The sequence below is a fragment of the Notothenia rossii genome (assembly GCF_949606895.1).
Source record: "Notothenia rossii genome assembly, chromosome: 1".
Lineage (NCBI taxonomy): Eukaryota > Metazoa > Chordata > Actinopteri > Perciformes > Nototheniidae > Notothenia > Notothenia rossii.
Window position 1 is genome coordinate 57,099,647 of NC_136912.1, and position 18,765 is coordinate 57,118,411.

Here is an 18,765-nt window from a genome sequence, read left to right on the forward strand (position 1 = left end):
TAACACCTGTAGTAACTTAATTCTGACCCGAGTTTTGTGCACAATCTTCCAGAACCCATGATCAATGTTTATAGCAATCAGGAAACATTCACAGCTCACAACTACACATCGCTTCCCCATCATGAATTGTTAGATAAAAAAAGTTTAGCGAGGTCCGGTTACACATATGTTGAGCGAAAATAGCGGAAGGATACCAAACAAACAATCCAGACGAGGCTGGTGTTTGCCACGTGTGACGTCACACAGCTGGGTTAATGGCTGGCAAGCTTTTCGCTACCGGAGCGGAATAACACGGGAAAGTGGCACACATTTCATGTTATTTGGGGGGTATTTATGGAAAGAATCATTGATGTTGATATGTCAAATGAAACAGTGGAAAGTGATGAAGCGATTTATTAACACAGAATAACTTTTATTTTGGACATTACATGGACTTTAATACAAAGAGGGGTTTTGTGGTTCATTGCAAACTTTTCTTTGTTAATCTACCTGAAACTGTAGGGACTGTTTGTTTCTACTCAACTATACAGACCATTGTTGAGGAGATGCAAAACATACTGTACATAAGTTGGGTCCAACATATACCTTGAGTAATGTTACTTTGCTGCTAAAAATGAAACATCATTATCAGATGAGGACATCAGCAAAGTGTGTCAGTCTGTCAGGGATTTGATCTGCTCTCTGCATGTCATACACACTGCTCTGGTATTATTTATCTTGTAAAATGTAAGTCTCGCTCTTGTCATCGTTCAGGCTTTGCATTTGAACTCCTTTGCTATGACTGGTTGCGGACTTGAAGGGAACGCCTTCCTGACATCCAGGAAAAAGGTGAGATTCTAATACATTTGAACTCCAAAAGCAAGTTATTGTTTTTAACTTTTTAAATATGATTGTTTTGGGGCATTTCTGTTTTATTGGACAGAGGCAGTAGAGATCTACTGGAAACAGTGGAGAGGGAGGAGATGATATGCAGCAAAAGGCCGAGCCGGATGGTTACTGCTCCGTGCGGAACGTGTTCTATCAGGTAAAACACTTTGGTACCCAGTTATTTATGGTATTGAGTTTGAATTTAGCTTTTGGAATGTCATTTCCAACATGATTTGGTCTTTTACTTAAGAAGGTGTTTCTCCTCATGTGTGCTCTTATTTCCTTATCTTTCTTTCAGGTGTAACATCTACCAATGGTTGTACATGACAGAGACCTTCTCCACCTCTTTGCTGTCTTGCTAGTCAATCCTTCTGATCAAGTCATTTCCTAAATAGTGGTACGTTTTACAGTTCAGTGTACGTTAATTTAGCAACTTAATGCTTTACCGCTGTTGAATAAACCCTATATTGCTAGTCATTTTATTAAAACTACGATTTGTAAACTTTTTGATTCCAAATACAATAATCTTTTTGTTTTAATCGTAAAACATATCTTAACATCCATCAGCAATCAATACAACAAATCATCCAACACTAAATAGAAGAAATCAGGACCTATTTATTTTTGATACAGTGGCATTTTTTGTGTAAGTGCTATATAAATAGTTATACTAATATTATTGTTATTACCATCATTACTATTATTAATAATGTCTTCTTTGTTTTCTTTATTTATCGCTGCAGAAAGGATCATGCCAGCCCACATGAAACACCTGATCAAGAGCTTGTTAACCTCACTGCTGCGGACACCTGTGTGATATTTGACTCTGACTGGAACCCTCAAAATGACCTGCAGGTACGATATGCTCTGTCTGTCCTAAAGATAGTTCAATAGGGCTACAACAACAACAGTCTTTCCGTTTACTCCCTCGGTTCTTTAAGTGTATATTTTCCCATTTAATGCTTAAAAACGTTGAACAGCAGCTGCACATGATGCTCTTTTGACCCCTCTTTTAATTTTTTAGGCTCAAGCTCGGTGTCATCGTTTTGGCCAGTCTAAGGCGGTGGAGGTGTACCGTCTGATCACTAGAAACTATGAGAGGGAAATGCTGGATAAAGCTAGTCTGAAGCTCGGGCTGGACCGTGCCGTCCTGCAGAGCATGAGTGGGAACAAAGAAGGCAACATATTTCTAGATGCCAAGTCATTTTTGTGTCAGTCGCTGTTGCAGTACGCTTAGTTTATATTTGAAAAGAGTTTTCTAAATCCACTTGTGTAAATGTCTCTCTGCGTCGCCTTTAGCCGGTCCAGCAGTTCTCCAAGAAGGAGATCGAGGACCTCCTGAGGAAAGGAGCCTACGCCGCCATCATGGACGAGAACGACGAAGGCAATCGCTTCTGCTAGGAGGACATCGACCAGATCCTGCAGCGAAGAGCCACCATCATCAACATCACCAGGTATGTTCTTAGCAGCACTAGCAACTTGCTCTTTGTGAGATACCAAGTACTTGGTTATTTGAAATGTAATATTGATGATGTCATAATTAAAACTAGGGATGGGTACCGAGCCCCAGTATTAACGGGCCCCGGGGCTGAATGATTAAAGACCGTGGTACCGTTAAGGTCCAACGTTATCAATATTTTTATCGGTACTGGAGACATTTAAAAAATAGATGTCATATGTATTATATCTACATAAACATTATATCGCAGTCTTACTGTCGCCAACTCCGTTTCTAATATGCATTAAGATTACAAAGTGCGTCTATGATTTATTTTCGATCTTTCCAATCCAGACGAGAGATCTCTCTCCCCGGTTGGTGTGCGAGGGGGTGGGGCAGTTTACACACAGAACCTGCTACATGCATGCAACACACACACACACACACACACACACACACACACACACACACACACACACACACACACACACACACACACACACACACACACACACACACACACACACGTGCGCACACAAACACATGGCGGAGAGAACTAAGCGCCCCGAGGGTAGTTATGTTACCCGTCTTGAGCATGGATGTATAATAAGAACTGGATACAGCGTGGGAGGCGGGGTCTCGTTATTTCCTATGAGAGCTGCTCATTGGCGCATGAAGTCAAAATGGCCCAATTTTTTAGAGAGCGAAACGTCACAGATTACCCAGCATGCCTGGCTGTCAGAGCAGAAGAACCCGTTTGTGCGCTCACAGAGCATGCGCCCCTTAAGCCCCGCCCCCCGAGCACACACTCTCGGCTCACTAGAAAGAATGGAGAGAGAGAATAAATCTAGATTCGGCTTTTAGTGCATTTTACAACTTTAAGGACTTAATGATTCTAGGGCTATACAATAGTTCATACTGGGTAGTTTATTTAGTTTCAAAAAAATTATCCACCGATTTAAAGAAGTCTCTTTCCCAATGTTAGTCAAGGGGAAAAAGTATTTCTGGGCCGGTCGACGTCACAGACTGATAAGGAAATTGTAGTACCGCCATTTGGACACAACGAATATTTTCCTCAGAGTCCGGCGCACTTCCTGGGGGCTTGGTCTTGAGGTGGAAAATGCTCGTTGCCAAAAGTGCAATAAGAATTTAGCATGTAAGGGCGGTAGCACGAGCTATTTGTCTAAACATTTAGCAAAAGTGCACCACATTCAGAGGGAGAAATGCACCGGGTTCGACTTTCTTTCTAGTAGCTCTGTATCCCCATCCGTGAGTAACGTTTCCTTGTCAGGTGTTATGTATGCTAGCAGCAACACACAGGGTTAACTCAATGATACAAACATGGGTTAATGATTAGAGGTAACTGAGTTATTTATTTTGTTAAAGTTACAGCTATTCTGTTTGCAGTTCTATCATCACATAATTTTATACGATTTGTTAAAACATTGTTGTTTCTTATTTTCAGTTTGCTTCAAGCAGTGGCTGTACAAGAAAGACGTGGAGGACCAAAAAATGCTGGCCAGATTGGCAAATGGACTGTACTTATATAGCGCTTTATCCAGTCTTTAAGACCCCTCAAAGCGCTTTACATACTACATGTCATTCACCCATTCACACCCATTCATACAGAGCAGTGTACCTTACTCTAGGACCTAACATTCACACACATTCACACACCGTTGGCCATGCCATCGGGAGCAACTCAGGGTTAAGTATCTTGCCCAAGGATACATCGACATGTTGACTGCATGGGCTGGGATCGAACCCACAACCTTCTGGTTGAAAGACGACCACACTCCCTCACAGCCACAGTCGCCCTAAAAGACCGGAAGATACATAACAGAGAAGATAATAGATATTAACAAGAAAAAGAATGTTTATAATTTCTTTGTTGCTTTTTACATTTTGAATTATATTTGTTATTTTTAAATCAAATGCATCTATTTTAGATGATATATTTATTTAGATGTAGGTTTTTTTTGTAATATTATTGTATTAAGTATAATTTATTAAATAAAAATACTGTTATGAATACTATACAATGTCTTTATTTTGATAGTTACCAGAATACATTGTATATTTAATAGCTTTGAATGGTACGATGCATGTCATGGGGAAAAGTAACAGTGACAAGTGTAGGAACTGTGGAGTTAAAGAAAATGTGGAACATCTATAAAGCTGAAAGAGAAAAACTAAAGGATAACGTTTTAGAGGCAGAGAGGGAATGGAGTGTGGTTGGTATTTTGGGAACAAAAGGAGAGGGAGAAAAAGCTACCAGAAAGGCACTGTTTACCTCTAGTGAAACTCGGGTAGGTAAAATTATCTAACATTAGGTCAGGAAAGATCATAGATTGTTGTTTTGTTTTGTTTTATTTATTATGTTTTTTATTTATTTATTTTTGGATTAGATCATAGATACGTCCATGAGTTAAGAGATGGAATGATATGATGATTCACACTCATGTACAGTAGGTGGCGGTATGCACCTTAAAGTTGTTTGCAATCCGCCAAAAAACCGAGAGAAGAAGAAGTCAACTGGTTTTCCAACGGACAATTTACACCGAAGAAGAAGAAGCGAACATTTCTGGCGGGTGAAATTTAGAGTATCAGATCACATGCGATGTCTGACTCTGAGAATTTAGTGGTTTGCCTTATAGTCCTTCTCCATTTTCTTCTTCTTATCGAGGAGTCAGTGTGGTGTTGATGCTTTGGTCTGGGTCTCTGGATCTGTGAGCTAACCACGCCCCGTTCATTTGCATATAAGGAATGGAAATGTCTCATCATGAAATACAAGTCACCTGAAATAAATAAATGCGTCATTATGAAATACAAGTAATCTGAAATAAATAAATATGTCATTATGAAATACGATTCTCTTGAAATAAATAAATGTGTCATTCTGAAATACAAGTCTCTTGAAATAAATAAATGTGTCATTATGAAATAAAAGTCTCTTGAAATAAATAAATACATTTGTCATTATGAAATAAAAGTCCCATGAAATAAATAAATGTGTATTTAAATGTACATGTATACATATTTATTGCCTCATTTATTTATTTCAGAATTTATTTCATAGGCATATTTATATATATATGTATTTATTTAATTATTTATGTATTTATTTATTTAATTTTGGCTTAAATGGCATTCCATACATTTCAAGTGCTGTAGGACGCTCGGCGTAACCCTCATTTGTCAAGCGAAGCGGAGAGAATACTTACTTCCGGGTGTAAAATTCTCTAAAGCAACTACTAGCTGCTCCCACCCTCGGTCCTGACGGACTCCAACTTGTGTTTATTAATCAAATAAATAAATAAACACAAGGATAATTATGTGTTATTGTTAAGTAAATAACAGTGTGTGGTTTAGAAAAGAATACAAAATTAGAAGGAAAAAACGATGAAACAATAAAGATTTCAGTATTCTGAGCCCCTACTCTCCCCATAACTGACGGCAACAAAAGTCCTACATTATTCAATTAAAATAAAGAAGTAAAAACAATAAGTGTGGCTTGATATTGAGTAAGAAAAAGATTGATAAACGCTGTGAGAATGGATCTGTGGGTAGCATTCGCTCGCGATCTCAAGTCGTCTACAACATACGTTTAGGGAGCTATATAGAAGTCTATGGACATCCCGGAAAGTTGAAAATGTACGCTAAGGGCCGCCCCCTTGCGTTGGAAAAAGCCGACACAGGGGACCTTGACATAACGTCAACGTAGGCCGACCTGGGAGTGAGGATGTGTTGACCAAAACATAGTTAAAAGGACAGTGTATGTAAGACTCACATTCATCAAGTGGACCAACCCAGTCTCATGGCATTTCGTGTTCACCAACACGATTTTTAATCTATTGATTCGTGTTCACCAACACGATTTTCCCCTTTTTTTCGTGTTGCACAGCACGATTTTAAAAGCAATGTATTTCTACTGGTAATGTGTTTCGTGCCTGCAGCACGTCTTTTTCTCCGGTCGGGTCGTGGAAGACCGGAAGCTGTGTGGTTCATAAAAACATGTTCTTACTCAATATCAAGCCACAATTATTGCTTTTATTTTAAATCGTATAATTTCGGACTTTTGTTTCCGTCTGTGAGGAAAATAAATGGGGCTCAGAGCCTCAGAATACTGAAATCTGTATTTTTTAAATCTTTTTTCCTTCTAATTTGTTATTCTTTTCAAAATAACACACTGTTATTTACTCAGCAATAACACACAATTATCCTTGCTTTTATTTATTGGTTTAATTCCATAATCTCTGGCTTTGTTGGCGTCCTTCAGGAACTGAATTTCAAAATAAAAATAACCGGAAACAGACGTAGGCATTTCGAGCGCTTACCCAAGATCCTCAGCTATGGTTTAAGCTCGCTGATTGGATGTTTTAGCCGCAATGCATGCTGGGATTTGGTGTTTATATGATATGAAATCCGGAAAACATTTTAAAAGAATAAAATAATACTTAATTCCGAGTGTTCTTGCTTTTCTCTTTGAAAGTCATCACATAACGGCATTGTAATACACGGTCCGGCTGCATTACATATTACAGATCTGCCGTAGTTCTTTATTTATAGAGCCCTGATGAGAAGACCTTTGGAAAAACTGGAAGAAATGCCGCCGAAACTGAATACTTAACGTGGATCATAAATATATCAACAATTAAACAACATCTTCAATTTCTCTTCACACAATACGTCTCCTTGCAGTATCAACCTTAATTCGGCTGACTTTTATATTTGATCTAATTCGTAGATAGGTTATATTTACACCATAACGGTGCACAGCTGATATAAAAGGACTTTGATTTTCTTTGAATATAAGAATGTAAATACTGAGTCTGAAATAGTATAGCAATATGCTATAAAATTATGTGAAAGCATGAATAAAACTACACATCTTCAGATGTTGTACATACATAAGTGTCCTACACTAATAATACAAAGTTATTATAGCTGTGTGTACCTTGTGTGCACCGCCTAGTGGTTAAAGCACGTTATTGAATTATTGTTTTTATGTGTTATATTTGATTAAATAAATATTAAGAGTACATACTTTCATAGGGGGAAAGTAGAAGGTCTGTGATAGAAATATAGAATATAAAAAATCAAGAAGATACTGTAAGTGATCTCTACAATAAAACAGTTTAGTGCCAGATGTACAAAGATATTAATAGGAGGATGTGCAAAACATTAAACATTTACACATTAAATAATACTTTAGATTAAGGTCCTCTTTTAAATAAGAAAAAAACGTTGGGGGTATCTAAAGATAAATATTAAGCCTGACAAAGTACTTAACGTCTAATATATTGCTTTCCTGCAATGTTAACTATGTTGAAGCACTTATTTTAACTGATATTATACATATGAATTATAATCTTATGTATTTAGATAGTATAAGAAATGTGCAGAATATGACAGTTTAATGGTGGAGGTACAAACCCATGTTGATAGATGTCTTGTAATGTGCTGTTGAGGAACCTGTGACCCAAGATTTTCATTCATTGCATACACCGTAGTTTTGTATATGATATGTCAATAACCTTTGAAAATCTTGAAATCTTGAAAGGGATGTGCAAAATAGCCATTATACAGTCTTAAATTAACTATTAGTAGCGAATAACGAGTAATGAATATACTTTATTACTTGTTTCCATTCATGTCAATTGCAGATAAATGTTTAGTCTTCACAAGCACCAACTATCAAATATCTCTCCTGATTGTTGGGACTTGGCAATCAGGTTAACCTCTGAATTGTGGAGTAGAATTACAAAGTAACAATGAGCTGTCATGTGGGTATATATTAATGCTGCGCATTATGGACACAAGTGATTTTCACCCATTTATTAATTATATGTTTTACATTTGATAACACCAATGTGTTTAATACTGGCAACTTCTAATTGTGGGAAAAACGAAAACGTTCAGTAGAGACGTCCCATGGAACATTTTGCGAAACATAATAGCCTGCATGTGTAGTTCTGGGGGGGGGCGTTCGATTCCAGTTTTGGATAGTCTGGCGTGGTTTTGTTCCATTTCAAACAGCTGTTTGACGCTCAGCGTAACCTTGGCGAGCTGCCACTCCAACATCCAATCCCAGCGCTTGAAGATTAATCACGGGGACTGTAGTCCTAAATGATAGCTGGGGATTATGGGTAGTGTAGTGTCTTCGGCCATCCTAAACTCCTAGGGGCCTATGTCTGTTTCCGGTTATCTTTATTTTGAAATTCAGTTCCTGACGGACACCAAAAAAGCCAGAGATTATGGAATTAAACCAATAAATAAAAGCAAGGGTAATTGTGTGTTATTGGTGAGTAAATAACAGTGTGTTATTTTGAAAAGAATAACAAATTAGAAGAAAAAAAAGATTTAAAAATACAGATTTCAGTATTATGAGGCTCTGAGCCCCATTTATTTTCCTCACAGACGGCAACAAAAGTCCGAAAGTATACGATTTAAAATAAAAGCAATAATTGTGGCTTGATATTGAGTAAGAACATGTTTTTATGAACCACACAGTTTCCGGTCTTCCACGACCCGACCGGAGAAAAAGACGTGCTGCAGGCACGAAACACATTACCAGTAGAAATACATTGCTTTTAAAATCGTGCTGTGCAACACGAAAAAATGGAGAAAATTGTGTTGGTGAACACGAATCAATAGATTAAAAATCGTGTTGGTGAACACGAAATGCCATGAGACTGGGTTGAGTGGACACAACTCCAAATGGTCTGTACATTTAAATAGACAACTTCAAACACATTAACAATATCATTTTGAAAAAACTATGTCACCGTTGTCTTACTGTATCATTATGTATCAGCTTGTTAGCACTACAATGTATAGGCTATAGAGTAGATAATAGAGTCTAAAAATGTGCTATATAAATAAAACTTGATTTGATTTGATTTGATTACTCTATATACATTATAGAATAAAATATAAAAATATAAGACATAATAATCACGTTTTTTTTATGGCTGCACCAGTCTATCAAAGGAAATATTTTAAAAGTCTTGCAATTCATTTCATAAAAAAAGTCTGACGATTCCCCCTCAATTTAGCAGGACTTTTTTCTGGAGCTTTGAAAACATTTGATTTGCTAAAAAGAAATCTGCGGGTAAAAGCAACATTTGGGTGAAGAGCATTGTTGATTGGCCGGCCAATGCATGCTGGCTCTGATTAAGGGGCATCACACATCACAGCACTGACCTAGAGCTTCTTCCAGTAAGGTGGCATTTGATACAAGGAAGGAACAACACAGATAATTCATATGATCGAAGCTACACGGCTAACATGTGTGAAGTGGCTTCTCTTTTCATGTATATTAGTAAGGGCAGATCAGGATAAGCACTCAGAGGCTGGACAGTTGTTTGCTTAAGGTTCAGCCTGCTGGGGTGCAAATGGCTTTGCACAGCAGACAGCAAAAATCATTAGTGCAGCAGCATGCAGTTATTTCTATTGATAGTGATTAAATCAGGCGTCTGTGTGAGTGTGTGGGAGAGAGAAAGGGTAGTATAAACCACACTTGAACTATGTTCACAACACCTTCATGAGTGATTTACTGCGTGTAATGAGTTAACAGAGAGGTCAAGTCTGCCTTTAAACAAATTTTCTTAACCTTATTTAATACTTGATTTAGCTTAGGTTTTTAAAACAAATGTATTTCCTTCCCTATATACATTATTATGTCAATATCTCTGTGTAATATATGGATGTCTAAATGGATTATTCCCTCTTTTATAACTTTAGTTTGACCCTTTTAAGGCCAAAGCATTTCTTAAAATAAATACACTTAGGTTACTTGTAAATGTATATATTTAAAGTATTTCCCATGATATCATTTCTAGCTATTATCGATAAATACTTGATATTTGATATATTATGTAATGAGTTAAAAAGTCAATCTTTTGTGTCTGGCAATACTTATTTTATTCCAAGCAGTCAGCAATATTCTCTGACTTCAGTTATTACCATGAAAAAAGTCAATTATAATCAACTATCAAATATTACATTGTACTTTTGTGTTACTGTCCATAAAAAACAAGGGAACTAAACAAAATGAGATAATAAATCCTAACCTATAACACAACTTTTATATTCATCCTGAGACACCTGACATGACCTCAAGTTTATAGCAAAGGTTCAACTCTATGTGTATTAGTTGTGTAAATACAATAATGATACATTCTATTCTGAATAAAGCCCCACCCAGTTTCGATTCAGCCCTGGTCTCAATTTCTCCTCTGCATATCAGCCACAGGCAAATTAGTTTCAGTTCACTACAATCATATCAGTATTTGCTTTAGCCTGACTGGCTGCTGGTGCCACACGATACACAGCACCCCCCCCCCCCCCCCCCCGACAAAAGGGACGTCCAGTATCACACAACACAGCCCGTCCAGACACACTGCCCAACAATATTCAAACTGTACATTTGGTTAAAGCAACATATAATAACAGTAAACTAACTTTGAAGTCCTCAGTATTCAAAAGACACTTTAATAACCACTTTAAATAATGTTGAATGTATCAAGATCTAAAGAGGTATGAACAAACCACTGAGGCAATACTATGATGCATTTTGTGTGGTTCCAAGCCCATATGAATGCCTTATTTCAAGTTGTTTCCAACATCGTCTAATCCTGTATCAAAACTGTGTAATGCTCAGTGTTACCATGGGATTTTGCAAAGTAGACAGCAAAAAACGAATTTAAATAAGAGATAATGTTTCTCTTGCCTGTTATTGCCACATGGCAGCCCATCACATTCAGGTTTCCCATCATGAGGACATGACTCAGCCCAGGAGCTATAAACAGGATGCTGGCTGTGCTCCACATCTTTGTCAACCATTAAAATAGAAGACTTAAATCTTAATGTCAAGAAAATTAAACATGAATAGCAGCTAAAGTTAGGAAATCCATCCAGATTGGCTCTTTTAAAGCCCTTATGTATTGTTTCTCTCAAACATAAATATCTATGACTAAATAATTATCAATCAGAGACATAGTTATTTATAATTTATTTATCATAGGAATTTAGGTATATTTTTACATTTTGGGAAATGTGTTGAGATCATGTCTGAGAGATATGTCCCATAGGGCTACAGCTAGCAGGTGGTAAGCTTAGCATAGCATGCCAGACAACCAACACGCTGGTCACAATCAAGAAATAATTGCGTACGCTCCCCGCCAATAAAATGTGATGGCTGTTTGTAAACTTAATTTTTTTTTGCAGCCCAAACCGTTGAGATGCTAGAGGAGGTTTTTTTGTACAGTTCATTTATGCAGAACCAAGCCAGCTATTTTTGCTTTTCAGTGGTGATGCTACGTAAAGCTAACCGGCTGCTGGGTGTAACTTTACATTTCTAAGCCTACAGCAGACGTATATGAGAGTAATAACTCTAGTTCTAGAGCCATTTGGAGTTTGATTTGTCTGTTGTAGAAACATGGCGGTTCAACATAGTAGACTTGGGATATGAAGGGCTCATTTTAAACTGATTATACACTCATGAAAACATAGATATTTATAGTTTCCTCAAAACGTTGCATTGCTTCTTCACACTGTGTGGGAGTGGTTTGGTGTTCATGTAGAACCCCACCGTTCATAGTGGGAAGCTAAAACAACGTTTTCAGGACTGTTGAACTTGATGTCTTGAATTCAAAACAGCTTCACCCAACAACTGTGGGACAGGTTCATATAAATCTGCCGACAGTACAAACCAGCAGCAGCACTCATTAAATCTGAAGCGAGTAACTGAATTTGAGATTTTTCTCCAACACTATTTTCATTAAAAAACATTAAAATGACTGTATACCAAACCACTTCATGTTTACTCTATACCAACCAAATTAAGGAGCCAACAGTAATCATATTTCACTAATACGCTCCACCCAACTCCTTCTGTACATGACTGGGCTGTGTGCAAACAAGCAGGGTCAATGGTGAAGTCCTTCTTGACTTCACACCTGCAGATATCATATTCCAACTCACAGCCGCAGTGCTGAGGACAGACCTTTAGCTTTAGAATTTGGAGTTTTATATTTTCCCTCCACCAGCAGAAGAACCATGGCAGCGACTCTCTGTCAGGTGATGGGCTTCCTCCTGAGTCTGTTAGGGTTGGGGGGGATGATCGCAGCGACAGGGATGGATCAGTGGGCGACTGAGGACCTCTACGACAACGTGGTGACGGCCATCTTCTCCTACTCGGGCCTGTGGAATTCCTGCGTCCGGCAGAGCTCCGGCTTCACTGAGTGCCGGCCGTATTTCACCATTCTGGGACTGCCAGGTACACTTTTATTTTGTCAAAAGCAACACAAATGATGAAGGAGAGTACTTCATTAAGTCACCAAAAAAATAAAGGTTGATGGTTTTTGATAATGCCAAAATGTAACTATAGTCACACCTACAATTAGAGATAAAAAATAAAATGATATACAGGTAAGTAGCTGTTAAAACAATAAATAAATTAAATGAACATGTATACATATCTGAGTCAAAAATGACTTGTTCATAAATGTATACATATTTTGTATTAGCTAATAAAATGTATCTATAAAGTAACCAATGCTGTCAGATAAACGTAACAGAGTACAATGTACGAAAATGGTTTCCCAATTGTAAATGAATAGGCCTATAAGTAAAGTACTACATGTGAATGATAAATTAGCAATGCATGAAAAACTCAGGTCAGGTACAAGTACCCCAAAAGTACAGTACTCATTGTGTTCTTCCCTGGTCCATGCTACATCACCCCACCAAGCCAAAATCAGGCTAGCAGTTTAACAGTCATCCTGTTACAACAGACAAACAAACATGACATATTGGCAGATGTAACATTATCAGTTTATTTTTCAAAAGTCAAACCACACCCTTTGTTACGAAGGGGAGGAAATTCTCGTTGCTACTGTTACCGAAACTGGGACAAAGACTGAAAATTGGGTAAACATCTGATAAGAACGGTTCCTTGTTGAATCATACATAAAGATAAGCAGCCGCTCAGGCGCTGCCATTTCATGACTCTGTGACATCGCTGGCTACTTGTTTGAGCGGGACATCTAAAATGGCGGTCTCGATGATTCAGTTAATAGGATTCATGTTGTCTGGGCTGGGGCAGTTCTTAATATCAGCTGCAACAGCAATGGACATGTGGAGTCTGCAGGATCGATCTTTTACAGTTGTGACCAACATTTACACATACTCTGGTTTGTGGAACTTATGCGTGGGGACGTCGTACGGTACAACGCAGTGCAGGCCTTATTTTACCATACTAGGACTGCCAGGTAAGAGAATTACACCCAGAGAGAAAAATACATTTATCAAACATTGCTCCACATGTTGGATTAAGGAGGACATTTTCAAAGGACCCTAGGAAAGTACTTTGGAATATTCGGCAGGTTTTAGGGCAGATTTTCCACGTTTACCTGCTGCATGAAAATGCAGCGGACTGCAGAAAAGATGGTGTCTCTACGGAATCAAATGGAAATTTTATGAGACATCCAAAGCTTAGCTGAGCAAGCACAAGCTTTAGAGGAGTGTCACACAATGTAAAGTAAATTTCCACACTCTGTGCTTAACAGCTGAATGTAGTGTAGAGCATATTGTACATAAGGTCTTAAAGGCTTAAGGCTGGAATAATACAGGTACAATATCTCAGGGGATTGAAAGATGGCATTTTGGGTCAAATCGTTTTAATACATGGCGTCTTGATTTATATATAGAGTTGTAACTTTAATATTGCTATGCCTGGAAAAAAACAACAACATTATTTGTATTATTTTTTGCTTTTTTCAAAACATGCCATGCGTTTTGAGTGTCTTTTAAAGTAAAGTTTTGACAACTTATGCATCAAGAAAATATTTGATTTGTCAGTGCTTAAAAAGGATGAAAAGTGTTCTATATTTTATTTAAATGTTTATCGATATTGATACACTAATGTATAAGAAGCATTTTGTGTTGAAGCTGGTCAATATTTAGCTATTTTAACTCTATATCCTGTTGGGAATCTTTTTGGGGTAAAAATGCATCTTTATTTATTTATTTATTGATCCTATGCTTTTGCATGCAAAATCTTAACCTGCAAACTAATTATAACTGCCAAATAGATTTAATGAAGTAAACATATTTTCCTCTGAAATAAAGAAGAGCAGAAGTAGATCCATATTAAGGAACTACAGCTCTCCATTGACCGCTTGCATATTTATTTTATGAGTAAATACTGTGTTGAGATTGTTCTGAGTGGTATCCTCTGGCTGCAGCTCTGCTCCAGGCCGTGCGGGCTCTGATGATTGTTGGAATCATTCTCGGAGCCATCGGCGTCCTCATCGCCATATTTGCCCTGAAGTGCTTGAAGATTGGGAACATGGAGGACAGCATCAAGGCCACGATGACTCTGACGTCTGGGGTCATGATCATTCTGGCAGGTGCAGTGATGTTCACAACGTGTAGTTCTGTTATTACAGCAGAACTGTTCTGCACTCACCCATCGTTTGCTCTTCATTTTCAGGAGTGTGTGGCATTGCTGGGGTGTCTGCCTTCGCTAACTTGATTGTGCAAAGCTTCCGGTTCACCACATATGCCGATGGCGGCTATGGTGGCGGTGGCGGCTATGGTGGCGGTGGCGGGGGGGGTCTTGGTGGACTCTCAGGAAATCTGACTCCGAGGTAAGCACAAATTAAAATGCTTTTTTATCTGCTACAACACTTTGTTCAACTTCATGGATAGGATTCTAACTACCATGCCACTTTTTTGTTGCATACATTTGGTGACTTTCGTATGTAAGGTAGTTATCGTGAAGCGCCACATACGGACATGTGTTGCAGTTTTAAAGATGTGGTTTACATTGTGAATCCAAACATGTCTAATTAGCTAAGCTTAGGGAAATATCATGTTCTAGGTTCAATTAACCTGTTTGTCTTGCAACTTAACTTAAGTACTTAATATTGTTGCACCGTGAAATTACTTACAAAAAAGCCAAACAAACCTAAGTGATAACCATTGGTCGACACTGATATTATTTATTCAAATGCTGTACTAAAATAGCATTTTAATGTATGAGTATTTTCCAATTCTGATACTCTATACTTCTACTCCACTACAAGTCAGAGACAGGTATTCTTTTTTTGAATAATATCTATTTATTAACTTTGGTTACTTTAAAGGTCACCTATTATGCAAAATCCACTTTTTCATGTATTTTATACATAGACATGTGTCCCCTCTGTGTAAAGAGATTCTGAAAGTCTCAGGAACAAAGACCCCTCTCTTTTTGTCCTGATCCATTTATATAAAAAACAGATTTTGGTCACTTTGTGATGTCATAATGTTTTTTTGGCTTGTGTAACCATTAGCCAATCACCAGCCAAGGTAACCCCCCCCCCCCCCCCGCATCACCTGAATCTCCTCCTAGAGCACCATTGAGTTATTCGTAACCAAATCTCTCTCAGAGGGGCGTGGGGAGGGGCTCCTTATTTTCATCTAAAGTAACAGACAGAGAATTTGCACTTTTGAAACAGGGCTGTAACAGAGGGTATTATGGGTAATGCTGCAATGATCTGTTTGGTGTTTCAGCCAAACACTTCAGAGACATGTTTTGTATATATCTGAGAGCTTTAAAATATTGATGAAAAGGAGTATAATAGGGTACCTTTAAATAGACAGTTTAATATTATAAAAAAGAAATCTGATATGGGTGGTCATGCAGATTAACTACTTTTTGTATTTAATGTACATTCTAAGTGCAGGTCTTGTTGTAACGCAGTTTTTCTACACTCTGGATGACTAAATTGCAGTAAATTTACTTTGTCCACCTGGCGGCAAAACTGGCAAAATCACTTCTGGAATTAGTGTGTTATTTTTATGGCATTTGGTGAAACCAGGCTGCTTTGTCAGGTTTTACTAACAATGTCTTCTTGAGGTACACTTTTGGCCCCGCTCTGTTTGTGGGCTGGATCGGGGCGGCTGTCCTCTTCATCGGGGGCATCATGCTGTGTCTGGCCTGCCGTGGAATGACTTCAGAGACGACCCAGCGGTACGTTCCGTCATCTCTGACCTTTTCTAATGATTAACACCACCAGTGGTGTCAGATGTTCTGTGCTCTGGATGGGGTAGGGTGCTCCTACAGAAGTGTCCAGTAAGCAGAACTAGTGCAGATTGAATGTTCACTCCTGTTAAAGGAAGCCCTGGCTCCTGACAAAGCTGAACAACAATGTAAAGCACCCCTGGATAAGTTCATCTTTTTTTCTTTTCTTTTTTGTGACCAACTTTTTATTGTTGTTTTTTTTTTTGCCCTCACAAAAGGGATTTATACAGATACAAATTATATAGACAATATAGACAATACAAAAAGAAAAAGAAAAGACAAAGAAAGAAAAAATATGGGGAATCCCTTTCCCATGCCATTTTTTCTCTGCATATTTAATGCAGAGTTGCAAGTGTTTACGAGGAGGCCGCTTCCAAAACAATACACGTCAATATATTCTTCTCCTGGTCACACTTTCCCTTGTCAAAAGGTTTTTAATCCTATTTATTTCAATTGTATTATCTATACGTGGGATAGAGACTGATGTTAGATGATGTCAGAATTCACTGCAGCAGCTCCACTTCCTGTTTGTCTTTATTTAAAGTTGCTTGTTTTTCTGATATTCTTCAGGTATGATGGGATGGCCTATAAAGCGCCCTCTCACCCCACGATCTACAGGTCTGACACCAGACCCTCGTACAAGGCTCCCAGCGTGGACGGGAGGTCCAACCAGAGATTTGACTATGTGTAAACTCATTCTCTCTCATACACTCTGCTGCTCTGTCATGCTGTTTCTGTTTTGTGCTTTTCTCTACTTTAATCTGGCTGAACATTTGAGATGTGTTTTTTATTGTGTTTTTTTTAACAGTGTCTTATAAATCTAATACTGGTTTGGGATTTGTATTTGGATATTTTTGTCAAATAAAAAATGAATCTGATTCTTTATTTGTGTAATAAAAAATGCTCCACCATATCATGTTACATAAAATATCAAAAGATGATAAGAAAATAAATAAATAAAAACATATTTAAAAAAAAAATGTAATACATAAAAATAAAATAACTAAAGGGGCCCTGTAATGCTTTTGGGTTTTTTCCTGTAGTGTATTCAATAGGATTTTTTAAATGGTCTACAATGGCTGAAATCCCTGTGTTCCGTCCAGAGGTAGTTTCTCTCATAGTGACATCACTATGTAACACTATCGCTTTTATTGGCCAGCGCTCCAACACATTGTGCATGATATGCTAAGGGGGGGGACATCTCTAAGCAGTTGATCAATCACAACAGAGCCGGCCAGCTAACCAATCAGAGCAGACTGGGCTCTGGTTTCAGACAGAGGGTGAAAAGAGGTTCTGCAGCACAGGCAGTATGAGAAAAATAAAGAGCTTTTTGAACATTAAAGCATGGAGACATGTCCCAGGAGAGACACTACATACTGATATACACCTGAACATCAGCAGGAGAGGACTTTTTAAAGTAGAGATACTACATACTGATATAAACCTGACCATCAGCAGGAGAGGACTATTTAAAGTAGAGACACTACATACTGATATACACCTGAACATCAGCAGGAGAGAACTCTTTAAAGTAGAGACAATACTGATATACACCCGAACATCAGCAGGAGAGGACTCTTTAAAGTAGAGACACTACATACTGATATACACCTGAACATCAGCAGGAGAGGACTCTTTAAAGTAGACACAACAACATACTGATATACACCTGAACATCAGCAGGAGAGGACTCTTTAAAGTAGAGACACTAAATACTGATATACACCTGAACATCAGCAGGAGAGGACTCTTTAAAGTAGAGGCACTACATACTGATATACACCTGAATATCAGCAGGAGAGAACTCTTTAAAGTAGAGACAATACTGATATACACCTGAACATCAGCAGGAGAGAACTCTTTAAAGTAGAGACACTACATACTGATATACACCTGAACATCACTAGAATAGGGCCCCTTTAAAGGAAACCTGGAGCCAGGTGGAACAGCGGTTTGCTACTTAGCCTATACTGTTAGCTAAGTGGAGAATATGCATCACAACATTTTAAAAAGTCACACCACACAAACTTTTTCCTCAAATAAAGATGAGTTAATGATGTGATAACATATGTATATACAATAACTGTTTCAGTATGCAATTAAATAATTTCAACAGAAACGATATAACGCAGATTTGAAATTGGAGGAAAACCTTTCTTTCACACACAAAATAATTTAGGAGAACATAAAATGACATCCACTACTCATTATAAAAGTCATGAAAGAGCATCAAAATCTGAACAAATATTGGTTATTGTGTTGTTATTTATCCTATTAGTGTTATCAATAGAAAATGCACAGGTCATCAGTTTATTCATGCTACTTACCTGTTATCTGCAGGCCTGCAGCACCATATGATGAATCAAATAATTGTCACTGTTTTGAG

At 37.9% G+C, this 18,765-nt stretch overlaps 2 protein-coding genes across 2 annotated transcripts; both read left to right on the forward strand.

The window, feature by feature from the left end:
- Positions 1 to 989: 989 nt before the first annotated feature.
- LOC307019257 (uncharacterized protein) lies at positions 990 to 5,117 on the forward strand (the record flags this gene model as incomplete). The annotated part of the gene is made up of 5 exons (XM_079649990.1): positions 990 to 1,024; positions 1,611 to 1,722; positions 1,892 to 2,078; positions 2,167 to 2,321; positions 3,771 to 5,117. 5 exons carry the CDS (start codon positions 990 to 992, stop codon positions 4,047 to 4,049), a joined length of 768 nt encoding a protein of 255 aa, XP_079506116.1. The 3' UTR covers positions 4,050 to 5,117.
- A 7,250-nt stretch (positions 5,118 to 12,367) lies between these two features.
- LOC307020368 (claudin-18-like) lies at positions 12,368 to 17,105 on the forward strand (the record flags this gene model as incomplete). Its single annotated transcript, XM_079651677.1, has 5 exons — positions 12,368 to 12,587; positions 14,557 to 14,721; positions 14,805 to 14,961; positions 16,215 to 16,328; positions 16,950 to 17,105. The coding sequence occupies 5 exons, from the start codon at positions 12,368 to 12,370 to the stop codon at positions 17,068 to 17,070; spliced, it is 777 nt and encodes a 258-aa protein (XP_079507803.1). The 3' UTR covers positions 17,071 to 17,105.
- Positions 17,106 to 18,765: the final 1,660 nt, after the last annotated feature.